Genomic DNA, 22,974 nt, shown 5'->3' on the forward strand with positions numbered 1-22,974 from the left:
ACTTTACCTATAACTCTCTTTAGCTGGTATATTAGAACATAAGAAATAGGAGGTGGAGTAAGCCATCTGGCCCATCAAGCCTGCTCTGCCATTCAATAAGATTGTGGTTAATCTGGCCATGAACTCATCTCCACCTACCTGCTTTTTCCCCCATAGCCTTTAATTCCCCTATGCAAAAATCTATCCAACCTTGTTTTAAATATATTTACTGAGGAAGACTCCACTGCTTCATTGGGCAGAGAATTCCACAGATTCACCACTCTCTGGGAAAAGCAGTTCCTCCTCATCTCCGCCCTAAATTTACTCCCCCAAAATAAGATGATCTCTCATTCTTCTGAATTCCAGCGAGTACAATCCCAGGCGACAGTGGGGAGACATAATAAACAACTTGCTGGTTTACGATGTTAAAAGTCCGTTATGTTGCTTTTTCCTGGCTCTGTTCCCAAAGATCCCGGGTCTTTGGGCACACAACAGAAGATTTTCCGACTTCCCCAACGACACACAGGTCTCGATCCACCTGTCTCCAGAGCCCTGAGATCTTAGGCTTCCAAATCCGAGCCAGACTCCAAGGCCGAACCCTTGGCATGCCAAACAACGGCCAGTCTTGAAACCACAAGAATGAGTCCCATTCCAGCAAAGAACCGAAGTCAGTGTGTAATTCCAGGTCAAAAGAACCCTGAAAGGGAAAAATAAAGATCTTAAAGCTGGAAATAGAGCTGTTTCTGAAGATGCAAGCAAAGGAGTCACAGTTTAGCGCCATCATGACTTTGTTCCGCCTCTCCGTCTATCCCAGCTCTCTGCTTTCTGTTAGTTAACCAATCCTCTATCCATGCTAATACATAACCCCCAACTCTATGCATCCTTACCTTATGGATAAGCCTTTTATGTGGTACCTTATTGAACACCTGGAAATCCAAGTAAATAATGTCCATCTGTTCCCCTCTATCCACTGTGCTCGTCTTATCCTCAAAGAACTCCAGTAAGTTTGTCAAACAGGATCTGACCTGGCTGAATCCATGCTGTGTCTGCCTGATTACTACTACTAAATAGGCCCACTAAATGGAAACATAACAGTACTAGTTAATTGGTTTAGTTAGTTTAGTTGATTTATTTCTTATATGATGACATTACACAATACAGATACAGGCCAAACTCTCACTTGCTGACCAAGCTGTCTATCCAAACTAGCCCCTTCTGTTTTGCCCGAAACTTTTTTTATCCATGTAGCTAAGTGTCTTTTAAACATTGTAATTGAACCACGTTTGACAGCTTCCTCCAGCAGCTTATTTCATATACTCATTACCCTTTCTGTGAGAAAGATGCCTCTCAAGTCCCTTTTAAATCTTTCCACTCTCACCTTAAGTTTATGTTCTGTAGATTTAGACATACCCTACTCTGGGGAAAGAATGTTACCATACAATTTGGAAGAAAATTAGGAGTTGTCTAATAAAGATGCGAGATTCTGCAGATGCTGGAAATGTTGAACAACTCACATTAATTTGTTAAGAACAAACTGTTTGACCAAGGTGTCAGAATTTTTGATGTATTAACCATTGGTAGTAGTGCAGTTAATATGTTGTTTTGGCGCTTCCAGAGGAAGCTGCAGAGGTAGGTACAATTATGCATTTAAAGGCCATTGTGCATTCTTTTCACATTAATGGGTCTAGAGTTACATTAGAACACAATGACATTGGAACTGATACTTACATTGCAGACTTTATGCAGAAAGTGCCTTTCTGAAGTCTTTGTGATGATCTGTTTGCCCCTGATACTGCTAATCAATCAAGTGATCAGAAAATCATGCCACTGCTTATGCTTTTTAATTTATGATTTAGATACTTAGTCTGAAAGATGGATAGTGTATTTGCAAAATGTTTCTTTCTTTGTGGTTGAAAAGTTGATCTTCCATGATCAAAGCAGAACAGTAAATTTATTTGTATTTCTAAGTAATTGTAATTTGTAAATGCAACTGAAAAATGTTTACAGTCCACTTCAGTGATTCCTCACTTTTCCTTCCAGACTTCTTGGCTCCGTTAACTAAGGAAGTCACCTAAGTGGAACTGTTCAGTGATCATGCTGCTGGGAAGTTATTTATCTGGTTGCACATGGGGGGGAATATGGTACTGTTATCAGGATAATGTTTTCATGGCCTTTTACTGTGATTTGTACAAAACCTAAAATGCAAAAAAGCTCTCAATCTTATTCTGATGTTAATTCAAGCAGATTTTTTATTAAATGGCACTAGGATAAATTGTGCAATAAAATTAATGGAACTTAAGCTGTTAATGTCTGACTGGAATGCTCTCTGTACAACTGATTTATTTTTGCAGGGTCTCATCCTTGGAGCTTCAGCCTTTGAAGGTACTAAATAGCTGTACCTAGTTTGTTTACGATAGCTTTTGTACTTGTATTTTGGAAAGACACTACTGTAAATTGTAAATACATGATTCATATCTAAGCTAAGGAAGAGGATAACTTGTAACAGACTTGGAAAGTGAAATAAAGTTTTATTTACTGTACTAAATGTTTCTATTAGCCTACTCACTTTCAGTAATTAAACCTCTGCATTAAAAATTGTTCTGATCGTTGACCGACTGTAGCCTAACGCTTTTCCAATGACCGATGGCATTTTACCTCTGTCTGATCGCTTTATTATTTCCACTTTATTTTCAATCGTGATCACTTTCCATCAACTTTCCATCCAGAAACAGCAGCAGCTGCGGGCAACGGATCCCGAGCTCCTCCAGTTCCTAAAGTTCACCGCACTGAGACAGGTTAAATAAGGTCCCGAGCTCTGCCGGGTCCTAAAGTCCACTGCACCGAGACAGGTTAAATAAGGGACTTGAGCATCCTCATTTTTTGGTATCCGAGGGGGATCCTGGAACCAATTCCCTGCGGATAAGGAGGGCTGACTGTACTCCCTATAATGTGATGGCTGATTTGTCCCTAAGTGGCTGCAGCCAAAGTTATACAAGTAACATCTGTAGAACAAGGGATGTGGTTTTGCAGAATGAGTATAGGGAGTTAGGTAAGAAGCTAAGAAGGAAGACCTTGAGGTTTGTGATCTTGAGATTACTCCTGGTACCATGTGCTAGTGAACTCAGAAATAGAAATAAAGGCCAGGAAAATTCCTGGCTAAGGAGCTGGTGTGGCGCAGGGATTCAGGTTCTTGGACCACAAGACAAAATAGACCATTCAGCCCATTGAATCTGCTCTGCAATTTGATCAAGGGTGATTTATTTAACCACTCAGCCCCATTAGAACCATAGAACATTACAGCACAGAAACAGGCCTTTTGGCCCTTCTTGGCTGTGCTGAACCATTTTTCTGCCTAGTCCCACTGACCTGCACCTGGGCCATATTTCTCCAAACCCCTCTCATTCATATACCTGTCCAAGTTTTTCTTAAATGTCAAAAGTGAGCCCGCATTCACCACTTCATCTGGCAGCTCATTCCACACTCCCACCACTCTCTGCGTGAAGAAGTCCCCCCTAATGTTCCCTTTAAACTTTCCCCCCTTCACCCTTAACCCATGACCTCTGGTTTTTTTCTCCCCTAGCCTCAGTGGAAAAAGCCTGCTTGCATTCACTCTATCTATACCCATCATAATTTTATAGACCTCTATCAAATCACCCCTCATTCTCCTACGCTGCAGGGAATAAAGTCCTAACCTTTCTCTGCAACTCAGTTTCTCAAGTCCCGGCAACATACTTGTAAACCTTCTTCTCTGCACTCTTTCAACCTTATTAATATCCTTCCTGTAATTCTGTGACCATTCTTCTGCCATTCCCCTTAAGCTGTGACACTCTTACTAATCAAGAACCTATCAACCTCCATTTTAAATGTACCTCACGACTTGGCTTCCACAGCTGTCTGTGGCAATGAATTCCACAGATTCATTCTCTCTGGCTAAAGAAGTTTCTTCTCATCTCTATTCTTAAAGGTATGTCCCTCTATTCTGAGGTTGTGTCCTCAGTCATGACTCCCCCACTAATAGAAGCATCCTTTCCACGCCATTCAATATTCATTAGATTTTAACAAGATCTCTCTGCATTCTTGTAAACTCCAGCCACAGCCATCAAATGCTCCTCATATGCTAATCCTTTCATTTCCCGGAATCATTCTCGTGAACCTTCTCTGGACCCTTTCCAATGCCAGCACATCTTTTCTTTGATAAGGGGCCCACATCTGCTCTCAATACTGCAAATGAGGTCTGACCAATGCCTTATTAAGCCTCAGCATTGCATCCTCGCTTTTATATTCTTGTCCTCTTGAAATGAATGCTAACATTGCATTTGCCTTCCTGACTGTCAACCTAACTTACAAGTTAACCTTTAGGAAATCTGCACTAGGACTCCCTTTGCACTTCTGATTTCTGAATTTGCTCCCTGTTTAGAAAATAGTCCATGCCTTTTTTCATTCTACCAAAATCCATGAACCATATACAGTGGAATACACTATCTACCACTTCTTTGTCCATTCCTTAATCTGTCCAAGTCTTTCAGCAAACTTGCTCAACATTACTTGTCCCATCCATCTATCTTTGTATCATTAGCAAACTCGGCCACAAAGGGAGGGAGGCAAAAGACAGGAAATTATAGGCCAGATAGCCTGACTTCCATGGTTGGCAAGATGTTGGAGTACATAATTAAAGATGAGTTTTCAGGATACATGATAAAATGGCCTGAAATCATCTGGGTTTTCTTTAGGGGAAATCTTAAACGTTTTGGATTTATTCAATAAACAGATAGCACATAACATGACAATAGAGTTTCCTCTGTCCTTGCCTTTCACTGAACCAGCCTCCCTAACTAACATTCAATCCTTCATTTTCCCTTTCTCCCTCTGATTTCCATGGAAACAACCCACTCCTCCCTGTCCCTTGGCACTTGCCCCTGCAACTATAGGATGGAATCCAAACAGCATATCCAGTTGAGGTAAAATTCTCCTGCACCTCTTTCAAACTGAGCTGTTGCATTTGGTGGACGTTGTGTGCCCTCCTCAATTTTGGAAGACCAAGCATAGACTCAGTGACCATTCTGTCTGCACTTGTCCTCTTGAGTTTCTGGTTGCATCTTAATTCAGCTTCTCCTTGCTATTCCCACACTAATCTGTCTCCCTTTGGTTGCCAAGTGCAAACTAGAGGAACAACACCTCCTTATTCCTCTTGGGCCTCCTGATGATCAGAACATTTAATTTTCCAATTACAGGTGTCCGCCGCTTTACGAATGTTCGCTTTACGCCACTTTGCTTTTACAAAACACCTACGTTGGTAACCAATTATCACATTACCAAGAGGATTTTTGCTTTTACGAAAATTTTATCCTTGTAAATTAATGGTTCTTCGCTTTACGCCATTTTGACTTGAGAAAGATTTCATAGGAACACTCTACCTTTGTAAAGGTGTGGGGGGGGGGGGAATACCTGTACAGGTAACCTACACAGCACATAACTTGTACCCTCCAACAGGATCCCACCACAAAGCACATCTTTCTCTCCCCTCGCCATCCCTCCCTACTGATCTCCCTCCTGGTACTTCTCTTTGCAAGTGGAGCAAGTGCCACCTTTGCCCCTACACCTCTTCCCGCACTACCATTCAAGGCCCCAAACAGACCTTCCAGCTGAGGCAACACTTGACCTGTGAGTCTGTTGGGGTCATCTCCCCTCTCCACTCAGTTCTGATGTAGAGTTTCAACCCACAGTGTTGATAGTTCCTTTCCTCAACTGATGCTGCTCACATCGTTGAATTCCTCCAGTAGATCGTTCGTTGCCCCACGTGCCAGCATTTGCAGTCTCTTGTATATCCTATGGACAGATAGAGCTAGGTGTGGGTGGGAGGGTGCTGATGAAGGGCTGGAAAAAGTGATGAAAGGTCTGGTAACATGAAAAAAGTCACCGGAGAGGCACAGCTGTCAGATATAAAAGTCTTTATTTGGGACACACACAAGCTGGCAGCCTTTGAAGTCACGAGAGAGAGAGACAGAGAGATCTGAAGATTGGTTGAAGTTAATAATTGCTTTATACCCTGACAAAAGGGAGAGAGAAACTGGATGTACTAGTTGGGGGTGGGTGGAAATACTGGTTGTGTAGGTTCACAAACACAAGAAAATCTGCAGCTGCTGGAAATCCAAGCAACACACACAAAATGCTGGAGGAACTCAGCGAGCCAGGCAGCATCTATGGAAAAGAATAAACAGTTGATGTTTTGGGCTGAGACCCTTCTTCAAAAAGATGAGCAGTCGGTAAAAAAAAAGCGGGGTGGAACAAGTACAAGGTGGCAGGTGATAGGTGAAGCTGAGTGGGGGGAGGGGTGAAGTAAAGAGTTGGGAAGTTGATTGGTGAAATAGATTAAGGGCTGGTGAAGGTGGAATCTGATGGGAGAGGGTAGAAGAAAGGGAAGGGGGAGGAGCACCAAAGGGAAATGATAGGCAGGTAAGGAAATAAGGTTGGAGGGGGAAAGAGGAATAGGAAATGGTGAAGGTGGGGGAGGGGCATTACAAGAAGTTCGAGAGATCGATGTTCATGTCATCAGGTTGGAGGTACCCTGACAGAATATAAGGTGTTGCTCCTCCAACATGAGTGTGGCCTCTTCGCAGCAATATAGAAGGCCATGGACTGACATGTCGGAATGGGAGTGGGAAGCAAGATTGAAATGGATGGCCACCGAGAGAGCCAGATTGATTGGGGAAAGGGGAGGGGAGGAGCTCGTGGGTCGTGTGTGTTTGTAGTGGGTGGATGGAAACAGGAGGGGAATGGGAACAAAAATGGGAGGACTGGTGGAAGATCAGAAAGAATATGAAAAAGAAAAAAGGGAGAGAAGTTAACCTAAAAATTGGAAAACTCAACACTCGTGCCATTACATAGCAGATTAGTCCAGTGGAATAAGATGGGCTGTTCCTCCATTTAGTCTTGGGCTTTATCCTGGCAGTAGAGAAGGCCAAGGATGACCAGGTCAGTATGGGAACAAGAAAGGGGACTGAAATGGCATGCAGCTGGGAGTTTGGGATGGCCACTGCAGACTGAGTGAAGGTGACCTGCAAAATGGTTATCCAATCTGTGTTTGGTCTCACTAATGTACTGTAGAGGCCAAATGGGAACACTGAATTCTGTAGACAAAGTTGGAGGAGATGCATGTAAACATTTGCCTCACCTATGCTGTACCAGGGCGTGGCCACTGTCATATGCAAACAGATCAACCTACAAGTGTTTAAGGTGTCTGGATGGTGGTATAAGGATACATGTTACATCTCAAGTCAAGTCATTTTATTGTCATTTTGACCATAACTGCTGGTACAGTACATAGTAAAAATGACACATTTTTCAGGACCATGGTGTTACATGACACAGTAGAAAAATAGACTGAACTACATAAAAAACAACACGGATAAAACTACACTAGACTACAGACCTACACAGGACTATGTAAAGTGCACAAAAACAGTGCAGGTATTACAATAAATAATAATAGGGCAAGGTGTCAGTTCAGGCTCTGGGTATTGAGAAGTCTGATAGCTTGGGGAAAGAACCTGTTACATAGTCTGGTCGTGAGAGCCCGAATGTTTCGGAGCCTTTTCCCAGACCGCAGGAGGGAGAAGAGTTTGTATGAGGGGTGCATGGGGTCCTTCATAATGCTGTTTCCTTTGTGGATGCAGCATGTAGTGTAGATGTCCGTGATGGCGGGATGAGAGACCCCGATAATTTTCTCAGCTGACCTCACTATCCACTGCAGGGTCTTGTGATCCGAGATGGTGCAATTTCCGAACCAGGCAGTGATGCAGCTGCTCGGGATGCTCTCAATACAACCCCTGTAGAATATGATGAGGATGGGGAGTCAAAGATGGACTTATCTCAGCCTTCGCAGAAAGTAGAGATGCTGCTGGGCTTTCTTTGCTATGGAGCTGGTGTTGAGGGGCCAGGTGAGATTCTCCGTCAGGTGAACACCAAGAAACTTGGTGCTCTTAACGATCTCTACCAAAGAGCTGTCCGTGTTCAGCGGGGAGTGGTCGCTCCGTGCTCTCCTGAAGTCAACAACCATCTCTTTTGTTCTGTTCACATTCAGAGACAGGTTGTTGACTCTGCACCAGTCTGTTAGCTGCTGCACCTCCTCTCTGTAAGCTGACTCGTCATTCTTGCTGATGAGACCCACCACGGTCGTGTCATTGGCAAACTTGATGATATGGTTCGAGCTGTGTGTTGCAGCACAGTCGTGGGTCAGCAGAGTGAACAGCAGTGGACTGAGCACACAGCCCTGGGGGGCCCCGTGCTTAGTGTGATGGTGTTGGAGATGCTGCTCCCGATCCGGACTGACTGAGGTCTCCCAGTCAGGAAGTCTAGGATCCAGTTGCAGAGGGAGGTGTTCAGGCCCAGTAGGTTCAGCTTTCCAATCAGTTTCTGAGGGATGGTTGTGTTGAATGCTGAACTGAAATCTATGAACAGCATCCGAACGTATGTGTCTTTTTTGTCCAGGTGGGTTAGGGCCAGGTGGACGGTGGTGGCAATGGCATCATCTGTTGAGCGGTTGGGACGGTACGCAAACTGCAGGGGGTCCAGTGAGGGGGGCAGCAGGGTCTTGATATGCCTCATGACGAGCCTCACGAAACACTTCATGATGATGGATGTGAGTGGAACAGGATGGTAGTCATTTAGGCAGGACACTGAAGACTGAGACACAGCACCTGGTCATTTGTAGGAGGGGTGGACTCCCTCGCCGTCGTGTCATTTTCGACCTCAAAACGGGCATAGAAGTTATTCAGTGCATCTGGGAGGGAGGCATTACCCGCACAGTCAGGTGATGTTCTGTAATTAGTGATGTCCTGAATGCCCTTCCACATGAGCCGCGTGTCGCCGCTGTCCTAGAAGTGGCTGTGGATTCACTGGGCGTGTGCATACTTTGCCCCTCTGATGGCCTGGGACAGCTTGGCCTCGCTGTTGTTAGGGCTACCTTGTCGCCTGCTCGGAAGGCAGAGTCGCGAGTCCTCAGTAGCGCACGCACCTCCGTGGTCATCCATGGCTTCTGGTTAGCGTGTATAGTGATGGTCTTGGACAGAGTAACATCATCAATGCACTTGCTGATGTAGCTGGTCACTGATGCTGTGTACTCCTCTAAGTTGGTAGAGTCACCATCGGTTGCAGCCTCCCTGACCATGTGCCAGTCAGTGTGCTCAAAGCAGTCTTGAAGAGCAGAGATGGCTCCTGCTGGCCAGGTTCACCTGCTTCTGAACTGGTCTGGAGCGCCTGATGAGAGGTCTGTATGCTGGGATCAGCATAACTGAGATGTGGTCTGAGTAACTGAGGTGGGCGCAGGGCTCTGTCCAGTACGCGTCGGGGATGTTTGTATAAGCAAGGTCCAATGCGTACATACTGATGGAATTTGGGGAGCACTGACGTAAGGTTCGCATGGTTAAAATCTCCGGCGACAATAAACAGTTCATAAGGGTGTGCGTTCTGCAGTTCGCTAATAGCCCCGTACAGTTCACAGAGTGCCTCCTTACCATTAGCGCTGGTATGTAGGGACAGAGGTGAATTCCTGTGGTAAATAAAATGGTCTGCATCTAAGTCACAAACTCCACTAGTGATGAGCAGTATCTGGAGACCAGCACAGACTTCTTGCACCATTCCGTATTGATGTAAACACACAAGCCACCACAGCGGGTCTTACCAGAGAGAGCTGCATCCCTGTCCGCTCGAAACAAGGTGAGCCCGTCCAGCTGAATGGCGGCGTCCAAAATTCCATCAGTGAGCCATATCTCTGAAAACATACGCACAGCAGACTCTATACTCCCGCTGAGTGTTTCGTTGGAGTCGGATGTAGTCCAATTTATTGTCCAGGGAGCGGACATTGGAGAGCAGAATGGACAGGAGAGCTGGCTGGATGGGGTTTGCTTTTTGCCTGGCACAGACTCTGCCCACTTGCCTCGCTTCCGCTTCCTCGCACACCACTTACGACGTCCCTACCTCCGGCCACCGGCATCAGGCGAGACTGAGGAATGTAGGCCCATTCCCCTCAGCAAGCTGAGGTTGTGTAATTCAACCAGCAGATCTTTGTGGAGGTTTGTTCTTGGGCGATCTCTGTATTGTAGTAGTATCTGGCGATGGTAGATAGCCGCTCTGTTATCCATGTGCCCTAATCGAAAATTGTGTATCAAACTTAAATTAGAAAATTAAATTAAATTGAAGTAACACCAGATCTGAAAGGCCGCTGCTGCCGTGCCGCGCCGCCTCATCTACTGGGAAGGCTGGGGGAAGTACCAGGGGTCAGGGAGGGATGAATGCGAATAGTCCTTCCACAAGCTGTAACAAAATGCAGCCACCTGTCCTCCATACCCCTTTCTGCCTTCAGCATAGACTAGTCCCTCTGTAAATACCTCGTCTGCTGAACCGTCACTGTTTGTTTCCATCTATCGCTCACCTACACTGACTCCCACCTCCATCCCAACTCACTTCTATGTGACACAAGCTGACTGCTATATTACACTTCACCTCAGTCCGCCAGTCCCCATTCCCCTCCTGTTTCCATACACACGATCTATGGGCTCCTCCCCTCCCCTTTCCCCAATCAATCTGGCTCTGGTTCCAACCACCATTCATTCCCCCACCCCCTCCCCTCCATAATGGCTCCGATTCTCACTTCTTTTACTTAACAGAATCCAGCACTGGAAGTGATTTGTGTTTTTATTTCTCAGCCTCTCCCTCTAGCAACTGTCTCTTACCTTCACACTCTCTATCCTCACCTTGTTCCACCCGTGCTTTCCCCTATTTTAATTCCTTCTTTTATCTCTCTGTCCCCCTCCCATCTATCACACACCTGTGACTTTCTCCCACCCCCATCCCAACTCCCTTCCTGACTTCCTACACCCCTCGGTCCACCAATCACCTTGGTCTCCTTCCTCACTATTCACTTTCCCCTTTTTGTACTGGCCAACTCATTGCTCCAATCTAAAGATTTCAACCCAAAACAGTTCCATTCTTCTCACAGATGCTGCTTGACTTGCTGAGTTCTTCCAGCAGATTCCTCGTTGCTTCGTCTATCCATAATTCCCCTTATCTGCTTCCCTGCCATCTATTGTCCTACTTCTCCCCCAGTACTCTTTATACTGCTTCTTTCCCCTCCTGACATCAATGCATCATTTCGTCCTGAATTATTGACACACCCTTTTAACCTGCACAAAAACTGCTTCATCTGCTGAGTCCTTACAGCAGTTTTTTTGCATGTTTTCTTTAATAGACATGTCATCTAATTGTATGTCAGTATTATCAGTTTAATTTTACATGTTCCTGTTTAACATTCCAGTTTCTGCCGTCAGATGTTCAAATCATTGTAAACTGTTCTCTATAATCTTTGACTTGAAATGCACTTCTTTGAAATACTAAATTCAACAGCTTCTGTAGGCTTAAACATCTAACACAGAACATAGTACAGCCCTTCACCCCACCATGTTGACATCTACCATGCTGCCAATCGAAACTATTCCCACCTACCTGCATTCCCTGCCTCTTCATGTGTCTGATTACTACTACTTAACCATATTAAGTTTAAGGCATCTCTGTACTTGCAAATTGGAGATGTTGTCCAAATCACAAATGGTTAAATTGAGGTTCCGTTTCTTGTCAAGAAGGGTATATAAGATCATGAGTTGAGTTAAAAAGTTGCTACATAGGACCACATGCAATCTAAACAGCAAGAGAATGTCAGGAAGGAAAAGGGTTTAGGAGGCTAAAATCAGACTGGGCCCACTTGGAATATAAAGGTAGTCACAAAGCACTCAAACAGACGAGTAGGAAGGATGAATGGGGCCACGAGTCGAGGGGAATCCCAAGGTATTTTATGCTTACATTGTGAGAAAGATGATAGCAAAACTAAGGAGAGGGGTAGGTCGACTGAAGGATCAACATGACAATTTGAGCTTGGAATCATAGCAAGTGTTTGAGATGAGTATAAAGAAGAAGGTATTGAAAGATAGCAAATATGCTGGGAAGGTTTGAGATTAAGTAGAATTGAGTGTTGAGTCTTCTCCCTACCATCTCCCTTCCATTTTCCGAACCATGCTTCCCTTCTCCCTGTCCACTTCCCACTCTCAGTCCACAATAGTGACCAAAATCAGAATCAGGTTTATCATCACTCGCGTATGTCATGATTTTTTATGCATCAGCAATACAGTGCAATACTTTAAATTACAGTACTGTGCAAAAGTCTTAGGCACCCCTGCACGTGCACGATCTATCTCCCTCTATCTATCTCTGTCTCTCCCCCTCTCCCCTCCCTCCTCCCTCCCCCCTACTCCCCACCCCCTCCCTCTGCCTATCTCTTTATTTCTGTCTTTCTTTCTCTATCTCGATCTTTATCTTCCACTATCTTTATCTGTCTCCCCCTCCCCATCTCTCACTATCTTGATCTCTTCTGCTCCCTCTCCCTCCGCTCCCTCTTTTGGCCAGTGAATCAATGGTAGGGAAGCTATTGAGGAAGACAGTGAGGGATGGGATTTATGCACATTTGGGAATGCAGGCTTGTGTGGCTTACTTTACAAATTTGAGTTATTTGAAGTGGTTTCAAAGTTGTAAGGCAGTGGATGTTATATAGTGTACATGGTCTTTCGTCAGGCATTTGATAAGGTCTCTCATGGTAGATTGATTCAGAAGATGAAGATGCATGGGAGGCAGGGTGAACTGGAAGTTTGGATTGGAACTGGTTTGCCCATAGAAGATAGAATAGGAGTGGAAGGCTGTTACTCTGGCTGGAGTTTCTGTCTAGTAGTGTTCTGCAAAGATCTCTTCATTTGTGATATATATCAATGATCTGGTTCGATAATGTGAAGTAACAATTTTGTGGATGATCCCAAGGTTGGTGAAACTGTGACTAGTGTGTTACGTACGTAGACTGAAGAAAAAATGTCTGGAGTTGCTTAGCACTTTCGTGTAAGTGTGTTTATTAGGTGTGTCAAAAATCAAACTTACAAAATTAGCAAAAATAGTGAAAACTGGCAATATTTCCAAACATATCTACCATAAAAATAGAATAACAGCTCAAACTGTGTCCAGTGTGAATTCCTGGCAGCTGAATCTCTCTTTCCTCTTTCTGCACTGACTTTAGTCAATAGGACATCCCATCTCTAACTACCCACAGAGTTAACTTCAGACTACACATGAATCAGAATATAATGCATCCCACAATGTAGTTACAATCTTATAACAAAATAAACAGAAGTATCTACCTTAAGTATAGTATACAAACATATATACACATTTACATATCCCCATGACTAAATAAATGGAATATTCCACTATGGCAGGAAAACACCATGAAGCCAGCCATTTAGGTCACTATTAGAATATACTGAGGGAAGATATTGAAGTGCAATATGACAAGGCAATGTGTTGTGTATATGCGCATGTGCACAGAGTGCATTTACCCAGCGCTTTCTGCCACACAGTGTATCAAAGAGTAGAGCTGGGACATTACTGGTATGGCTGTGCGCTGTGAAGTGACAGATGAAGTTTAATCCGAGCAATTGTGATATGTTGCACATTGGGAGATCAAATGAAAAGTTGAAGTATATAGTGTTGGATTAGGGTCTAAATAGTCAAATTTCTTGTAATTTAACTTTATTGTGACTGAGAGACACTGAAGCTGGTGATATAGAAGTTTTCATTCTCTTTTTTATTAAACAAAATATACTTTATTCCAAAATAAAATTATGTACAATAGCCATTCAAAGACTTTCAATTCTTTACAGTTGGTACCATTACTGTCTTTACATTTTCAAAGTTCTAATGTTTTGCCATCCACGTGGCACTTTGTTCTTTCATATTTACATTCAGGGGGTATACCCCCAGCCCCCCACCCCTCAACTCCCACAGGAGAAGGACCCTAGACTGTGGTCCTTCCCCACCGGGCCCTTGCGGTGGCTGTACAGAGTTTGAGTGCGTCCCTCAGCACGTACTCCTGCAGCCGAGAATGTGCCAGTCGGCAGCATTCCCCCACAAACATCTCCATGTGCTGGTAGACCATCAAGTTTCGGGCCGACCAAAGAGCGTCTTTCACCGGGTTGATGATCTGCCAGCAGCACCAGATGTTGGTCTCGGTGTGCGTCCCCGGGAACAGCCCGTAGATCAGAGAGTCCTCTGTTATGCAGCTGCTGGGGATGAACCTCGACACTGCCCCTTCCATCCTCCTCCACACCTTCTCCGCAAACCCACAGTGTGCAAAGAGGTGGGTTACTGACTCCTCCTCACTGCAGTCCTCCTGTGGGCAGAGGGGTGTGGAGACGACGTTCCGGGCGTACAGGAAGGTATCGGACTGGGAGGGCCCCTCTCACCGCCAGCCAGGCGAGGTCTTGGTGCCTGTTGGTGAGGTCTGGCGATGAGGCATTTTGCCAGAAAACTGGACAGTCTGCTCAGGGAACCACCCCACTGTGTCCATCTTGTCCTTCTCCTGCAGTGCCTGCAGGACCTTATGTGCTGACCACTGCCTGATCGCCCTGTGGTCAAAGGCGTTGACCTGAAAGAACTTCTCTATGAAGGACAGGTATGGCGGCAACGACCAGCTGACAGGGGTGTTGCACAGGAAAGGGGCTAGACCCATCCTTCGTAGCCAGGGCGACAGGTAGAATCTGGGCACGTAGTGGTACTTGGTGCCCACGTACCTGGGATCCACACACAACCTGATGCAGCCACACACAAAGCTGGCCATCAGGGTGAGGGCGACATTGGGGACGTTTTTGCCCCCGTTGTCCAAGGACTTGTGCATGGTGGTCCGTCTGACCCGCTCCATCTTGGATCCCCAGCCGAATCTGAAGACGGCTCGGGTGATTTCCGAGCTGAAGGAGCGAGGGACTGGCCACACCTGCGCCAAGTACTGCAGCCCTGAGAGCACCTCACTCCTGATGACCAGTTCTTGCCCGCTATCGATAGGGAGCGCCCTCCCCACAGCCCCAGTTTCTGTTTCACCTTGGCAGTCCGCTCCTGCCAGTTCTTGTTGTACGCCTCGGCCCCTCCAAACCAGATCCCCAACACCCTCAGGTGATCAGCCCTGATGATGCTGGATCGGTCGGGCCAGTTGCCAAAGAGCATGGCTTCGCTCTTCGTGCGGTTGACCCTGGCCCCCGACGCCTGCTCGAACTGTTCGCAGATGCTGATCAGCCTGCGAACTGACCTCGGATCGGAGCAGAAGACGGTGACGTCGTCCATGTACAGGGAGGTTTTGACTTGTGTCCCTCCGCTGCCTGGCGGCGTCACCCCTCTTATGCCCCCATCCCTCCTGATGGCTTCGGCAAAGGGTTCTATGCAGCACACGAACAAGACGGGAGAGAGGGCAGCCCTGCCTGACTCCAGACCTGATGGGGAAGCTGTCTGGTGATATAGAAGTTTTCATTCTTCACGGCAAGCAGGCATTCTTCAGGTGATTCTCTCGATAGGTTGCCACAAAGTCAAAGTCACATTTTCATACCATTAAGATCAAACATAACAATAGGTGACTCAGTACAATTTCAACAGTTACAATGGCGTTGTTTATTTCTTATTCTGGGTTGACATTGCCTCCATTAAATGGCATACCTACAGTGGGAGACCTATCTGAATGTTCAAACACCCCTGCTGGGACAAAGTAATTCACGCGGTTTGTCTGAAAGCTTCTGTGGACAGAGATCTCAGACAATTATTGTTGTTTAGGGATGACACAAATCTCTCAACTATTGATAGATTAGCTGTTTGATGTGCTATGTAATGTTATTCTGGTCTACAAGCCTCCTGTGTACTAAAATTACAATGGTGCAAATAACTAAGCATGTTAGTATTAGGGAGTATATGAATATTGCAGATATTAATTCACACAAGAGCAAGTCTTCAGTTCCTAATGTAAATTGTAAAGATCAAGCAGTAAATTAAGGTTAAAATCACCTTTGTAAATAAACAATACTGTCTGTGGAGCACTGGTTGGCCCACAGACTGGAAGATATGGTCTGCAAGGTGAAGTGACCATGAGACATTCTCATAAGCACATGGAAGACAATGGGATTATAAAGCTAATTGGGCTTGCATGAAACAAGGCAACGTGCATCGGTTTCAGCTGGATGCTCCATTTTCTTACCAATAGCAAATAATTGCTAGCAAATTAATTGGCTGCTTTTAATTACTGAAAATTAGACTAGAAGTTGTTAGATGTAACAGAATAGTGGGGTGGTAATCTGTGCTGTTAGGGAAGGAGCTAAGTGTAAAAAAGTCCGGAGTTCCCCGGATGACCAAAAAGGTGACAGCACTAAACAAAAAGGGTGCTGATGACAACTGTCGGGTTGCAATGCCAGGGAAAACAGAAAGTGATATCTAGGAAAGGTGAAGAAAATTCAAAGTACATATATGTCATCATATTCATCCCAGAGATTCATTTTCTTGCAGGCATTCTCAATAATCCATAATAGAATAATAACCAGAATAGAATCAATTCAAGACTGCAGCAGCGGGGGCATTCAACCTCTGTGCTAAAGCGTAGTAGAGAAGGACTGAGTTTGTGCGGCCGCTGTCCTCGTATGCTGACGGAAAGGTGTTTTTGATATTCTGAGATCTATTTGATTATTGGACTGTACTTTATATTGGTCTCCTTCAGATTTTTGGTGCTGTCTTTCTTGTGGCTGATTGGCTGGTGGATGATCTGTTAATTTCTGGTGTGTGAGAGGGGTTAGATGGAGTTTCTGATGAGATTGTAATTTCTTTTTTGTGAGTGAGGGTGATGAGGATTGCTATTGTCGCTTTTTTTCCCTGTGGGGGAGGGATTGGGAATTTGTTGCTATTATCTGTTTTTTTTCTGTGGGGAGGGGGTGGGGATTTTGGGGTTTGCGAGGTTTCTTTCTCTTTCTTTTTTGTGCCGATGGGGGAGGGGGGTGGAGGTTAGTTGATGTCTTTTCTTTCAACAGCTCCGATACTTACCGTAAGTATTTCATGGCTATCTGGAATAGACGAATAACAGAGTTGTATTGTCCATGCATACTTTGATAATAAAATGAACCTTTGCACCTTTGAAAGAATGGGACTTATTACGAACAAAAGTGAGAACTCATTCATAGATGCTGAGGGCCCTGTAAGGCATTAAATGAGTACTTCCTCCAGGAAAGAATATGCTTCCAAAATTATCATGAATGAGACAGCAAAGACACTAGAGGCTAGAAATGGGTTGTGTGAAAGTATTGGAAAGTGTTGACTGAATGTTAAATAACCAGATCTGGAGGATGATTCATTGAATCTTGAAGTGAGTACAAGGAGAAACTTTGAGGGGCACATACCGTAATCTTTTAGGATGCAGGGCTGATGACTGGAATCTTACTCCCCTAGTTGACAGGATATTGAGGGAGAAGGGGAGTATAGTCAAGAAGAAAAGAAATGAACCTGGTCAGGTGTCAGATCTCACAGCGGGAAAGCATTTTAGAGATAGTGTTCACAGTTCTATCTCCTTTAACATAAGTATTGGAGAGGGATAGGAACAGACAAGTTAGGAAAGTGTTTAATGGAGTAACTGGAAATATGAAGCTATCAGGCAGGAACTTGAAAGCATAAATTGGGAACAGATGTTCTCAGGGAAATGTACGGCAGAAATGTGGCAAATGTTCAGGGGATATTTGCATGGCGTTCTGCATAGGTACATTCCAATGAGACAGAGAAAGGATGGTAGGATACAGGAACCATGGTGTACAAAGTCTAGTCAAGAGAAAAGAAAAGCTTTCAAAAGGTTCAAAAAACTAGGTAATGATAGAGATCTAGAAGATTGTAAGGCTAGCAGGAAGGAGCTTAAGAATGAAATTAGGAGAGCCAGAAGAGGCCATGAGAAAGCCCTGGTGAACAGGATTAAGAAAACCCCAAGGCATTCTACAGGTATGTGAAGAGCAAGAGGATAAGGTGTGAGAAAATAGAACCAATCAAATGTGAATATCAAGTGGAAAAGTGTGTATGGAACCGGAGGAGATAGCAGAGGTACTTAGTGAGTACTTTGCTTCAGTATTCACCATGGAAAAGAATCTTGGCGATTGTCGGGATGACTGAAAAAGCTTGAGCATTTAGACATTAAGAAAGAGGATATTCTGGAGCTTTTGGAAAGCATCAAGTTGGATAAGTCTCTGGAACCTGATGAGATGTACCCCAGGCTACTGTGGGAGGTGAGGGAGGAGATTGCCTCTGGCAATGATCTTTGCATCATCAATGGGGACAGGAAAGGTTCCAGAGGATTGGAGGGTTGCGGATGTTATTCCATTATCCAAGAAAGGGAGTGGGGTAGCCCAGGAAATTATAGACTAGTGAGTCTTACATCAGTGGTTGGTATGTTGATGGAAAGGATCCTGAGAGGCAGGATTTATGAACATTTGGAGAGGTATAATATGATTAGGAATAGTCAGCATGGCTTTGTCAAAGGCAGGTCGTGCCTTACGAGCTTGATTGAATTTTTGAGGATGTGACTAAACACATTGATGAAGGTAGAGTAGTAGATGTAGTGTATATAGATTTCAGCAAGGCATTAGATAAGGTACCCACTGCAAGATTTATTGAGAAAGTAAGGAGGCATGGTATCCAGAATTGGCTTGCCCACAGAAGGCAAAGAGTAGTTGTAGATTGGTCATATTCTGCATGGAGGTCGGTGACCAGTGGTGTGCCTCAGGGATCTGTTCTGGGATGCCTTCTCTTCATGATTTTTATAAATGACATAGATGAGGAAGTGGAGGGATGGGTTAGTAAGTTTGCTGATGACACAAAGGTTGGGGTGTTGTTGACAGTGTAGAGGGCTGTCAGAGGTTACAGCAGGACATTGATAGGATGCAAAACTGGGCTGAGAAATGGCAGATGGAATTCAACCCAGATGAGTGTGAAGTGATTCATTTTGGTAGGTCAAATGTGATGGCAGAATATAGCAATAATGGTAAGACTTTTGGCAGTGTGTTGAATCAGAGGGATATTGGGGTCCAAGTCCACAGGACACTCAAAGCAGCTGTGCAGATTGACTCTGTGCTTCAGAAAGCATACGGTGCATTGGCCTTCATGAACTGTGGGGTTGAGTTTAAGAGCCAAGAGGTAATGTTACAACTATATAGTAGCCTGGTCAGATCCCATTTGGAGTACTGTGGTCAGTTCTGGTCGCCTCACTACAGGAAGGATGTGGAAACCATAGAAAGGGTGCAGAGGAGATTTACCAGGATGTTGCCTGGATTGGGGAGCATGCCTTATGAGGATAGGTTGAGTGAACTCAGCCTTTTCTCCTTGGAGCAGCGGAGGATGAGAGGTGACCTGATAGAGGTATATAAGATGAGAGGCATTGATCGTGTGGATAGTCAGAGGCTTTTTCCCGGGGCTGAAATGGCTAACATGAGAAGGCACAGTTTTAAGGTGCTTGGAAGTAGGTACAGAGGGGATGTCAGGGGTAATTTTTTTACAGAGAACGTAGTGAGTGCATGGAATGGGCTGCTGGCAATGGTGGTGGAGGCAGATACGATAGGGTCTTTTAAGAGACTCCTGGATAGGTACATGGAGCTTAGGAAAATAGAGGGCTATGGGTAACTGTAGGTAACTTCTAAAGTAAGTACATGTCCGGCACAACATAGTGGGCTGAAGGGCCTGTATTGTGCTGTAGGTTTCCTATGTTTCTATGTAACATATCCTCATCGCTGACGACCGACACTGGTACACCTCAGGGGTAAGTGCTTAACCCACTGCTCTACCCTCTATATATACATGACTGTGTGGCTAGGCATAACTCAAATACCATCTATAAATTTACGATGATACAACCACTGTTGATAGAATCTCAGGTGGTGATGAGAGGGCATACAGGAGTGAGACATGCCATCTAGTGGAGTGGTGCTGCGGCAACAACCTGGCACTCAATGTCAGCAAGACAAAAGAGCTGATTGTGGACTGAAGGGTAAGGTGAAGGAACACATTCCAATCCTCACAGAGGGATCAGAAGCGGAGAGAGTGAGCAGTTTCTAGTTCCTGGGTGTCGAGGTGTCTGAGGGTCTAACCTGGTCCCAACATATCAATGCAGTTATAAAGAAGGCAAGACAGCGGCTATACTTCATTAGGCGTTTGAAGAGATATGGCATGTCAACAAATACACTCAACAATTTCTATAGTTGTACTGTGGAGAGCATTCTGATAGGCTGCATCACTGTCTAGTATGGGGGGAGGGAGGTCTTCTGCACAGGACTGAATGAAGCTGCAGAGGGTTGTAAATCTGTTCAGCTCCATCTCGGGTACTCGCCTACAAAGTACCCGGGACATCTTTAGGGAGCAATGTCTCAGAAAGGCAGCATCCATTATTAAGGACCTCCAGCACCCAGGGCATGCCCTTTTCTCATTGTTACCATCAGGTAGGAGATACAGAAGCCTGAAGGCACACACTCAGCAATTCAGGAAAAACTTCTTTCCTTCTGCCATCTGACTCCTAAATGGACATTGAACCCGTGAACACTACCTCACTTTTTTTAAAATACAGGATTTCTGTGTTTTTCATGTTTTTAATCTATTCAATATACATATACTGTAATTGATTTACTTATTTATTATTATTATTATTATTATTATTATTGTTCTTTTCTTCTATATTATGTATTGCATTGAACTGCTGCTGCTAAGTTAACAAATTTTGTGTCACGTGCCAGTGATAATAAACCTGCTTCAAAGCTGAGGATGTGTGTGAGGTCCTAAGTGAATACTTTGAATTGGTGTTTACCAAGGAGAAGGATGTAAAGGATAGTGAGATCAGGGTGGAGTGTGCTAATATAGAACAAGTCCTTAGGCCCACAATGTTGTGCCGGACCAGCAAAAAGGTAAATCAAAACCCCCCCCCAAAAGCTAATCCCTCCTACCTGCACAATGTCCATACCCCTCCATCTTCCTCATATTCATGTGCCTATCTAAACATCTCTTCAAAGCCTCTAATGTTTTTGCCTCTATCACCATACCAGGCAGCGCATTCCAGGCATCAATGAGTCTCTAGTAAAAAAAATTACCCCTCACATCCCCTTTGAACCTATCCCCCCCTCACCTTCAACTCATACCCTCCAGTATTCAAATCTTCTACCCTGGGAAACAGATACTCCCTGTCTACTCTATCAATAACTCTTACAGAGCTATGAATTTGGACCCCAATATTTTTCTGCTCAGCAACACTGTTAAGGGTCTTTCCCTTAACTATGTACTGTCTCCTTGGATTTGCCCTACGGACGTTCAACACCTCACATTTACCTGGGTTAAATTCCATCTGCCATTTCTCTGCCCATGTCTGCAACTGATCTATATTCTGATGTATTCTTTGCCATTCTTCTACATTCTCCGCAACTCCACCAATTGTGGTATAATCCACAAATTTACTAACCCAGCCATCTACATTTTCATCCAGGTAATTTATATACATCACAAACAGAAGTCCTAGCACAGATCTCTAATTACAGACCTCCAGCTCGAATAAGTCCCTTCATCCACTACCCTCTATCAGCAAGCCAGTTATGAATTGAAACAGCCAATTTGACGAGGACCACATGTATCTTAATCTTCTGGATTAGCCTCCCATGAGGGGCTTTGTCAAACGCCTTACTAAAATCCATGAAGACAATATCCACTGCCCCACCTTCATTAATCTCTCTCATCACCTTCTCAAAAAACACAATCAAGACGGTAAGACATGACTTGTCCCACAGAAATCCATGCTGGCTCTGCCTAATTAGGCCATGGATTTCCAAATGCTCATGGATCCTATCCCTAAAAATTTCCTCCAGCAATTTCCCTACAACTTATGTGAGACTCACCAGTCTAAATTTTCCAGGACTTGCTCTTGTTGCCTTCTTAAATAGAGGTCCAACATTAGCCACTTGCTAGTCCTGCGGAACCTCGCCTGTAGGTAGTGACGATACAAAGATACTGGTTGGGCCCCAGCAATCTTGGCTCTTGCCTCTCTCAATAACCTGGGGTAAATCCCATCAGGCCCTAAGGGCTTAACCACCTTAATACTCATTAGGAGGCCTAACACTTCCTCCACCTTGACCTCTAAATGCCCTAACGTATTAATGCATTTAGCACTGATCTCCTGGTCCTCCATGCCCTTTTCGATGGTAAATACTGAAGCAAAGTTCTTATTAACTACCTCACTCACATTTTCTGCATCCAAGCATCCAACCCTCTTTATCCTTGAGTGGTCCCACCCTCTGCCTAGTTATCCACTTGCTTTTGATGTATGTACAGAATGCCTTGGATTCACTTTAATCCTACTTGCCAAGTTATTTTCATAGCCCCTCCCCAGTTTTCCTAATTCCCTTCTTTTTTCTTTTCTGGCTTCTTTACAAACCTCGTGTGTTCCATTTGATCCTAACTTCTGAAGCTTTACCTTTTTCTTCATGACTAAATTCATCACCTCTCTGGACATCCAAGTTTTCCTTATCTTTCCATCCCAGTCCTAGGGCTGTTTGAGATAAAGGAGATGGTGTTAGGTCTCTAAAAGATCATTATGGTGGATATCCCAGGGCCTGATGGGCTATACCCCAGTTACTGAACGAGGCAAGAGGAGACATTCCTGGGGCCTTGACCAAAATCGTCATGTCTTCTCTAGCCATTGATGATGTTCCAGAGGACCGGTAAAAAGTTTAGGTGGTTGTGTAAATGTGTTAATGTTGTCCTTTGTTCTTTGAAAAATGTGTTAAAGTCTTTTACCGTAGAAATTCACTGTTTGTTCTAAGTCTTGCAGTTACTTGTGAAGGGTCTGAAGGAAATAAAGTACAAGCATGGATTTTTGTTTGTCTTGTCTGTGGTAGCTTGATAATGTATGCAATTAATGTAATTTTTAATATAACCCATAATTAATATAACCCTCAGGTTCAGCCAGCATGTGTTTGTCTAGGGGAAGGCAGCCTCTGGCCCAGCCAAACTGAGAAATCTCATTGGTGTTGATGCTGCGTGACGTGTTGCCTGGTTACAAATCCAAACCGCAAAATATCAGTACACCATATGCAATTT

At 44.5% G+C, this 22,974-nt stretch overlaps 1 protein-coding gene across 5 annotated transcripts in view; it reads left to right on the top strand.

Moving 5' to 3' along the window:
• Positions 1-2,524, top strand: part of golga4 (golgin A4) — a 206,774-nt gene extending 204,250 nt beyond the window's left edge. For all 5 annotated transcript variants that reach the window (XM_073052403.1, XM_073052411.1, XM_073052419.1 and 2 more), the window contains one exon: positions 2,020-2,524. Coding sequence is in view for 1 of the 5 variants with exons in the window: in XM_073052411.1 (XP_072908512.1) it covers positions 2,020-2,037 (18 nt within the window). In the remaining 4 variants the exon portion in view is untranslated. The remainder of the gene's footprint in view (positions 1-2,019) is intronic.
• Positions 2,525-22,974: the final 20,450 nt, after the last annotated feature.

This window comes from Hemitrygon akajei, chromosome 1 (assembly GCF_048418815.1).
Source record: "Hemitrygon akajei chromosome 1, sHemAka1.3, whole genome shotgun sequence".
In the NCBI taxonomy this organism is placed as follows: Eukaryota; Metazoa; Chordata; class Chondrichthyes; order Myliobatiformes; family Dasyatidae; genus Hemitrygon; species Hemitrygon akajei.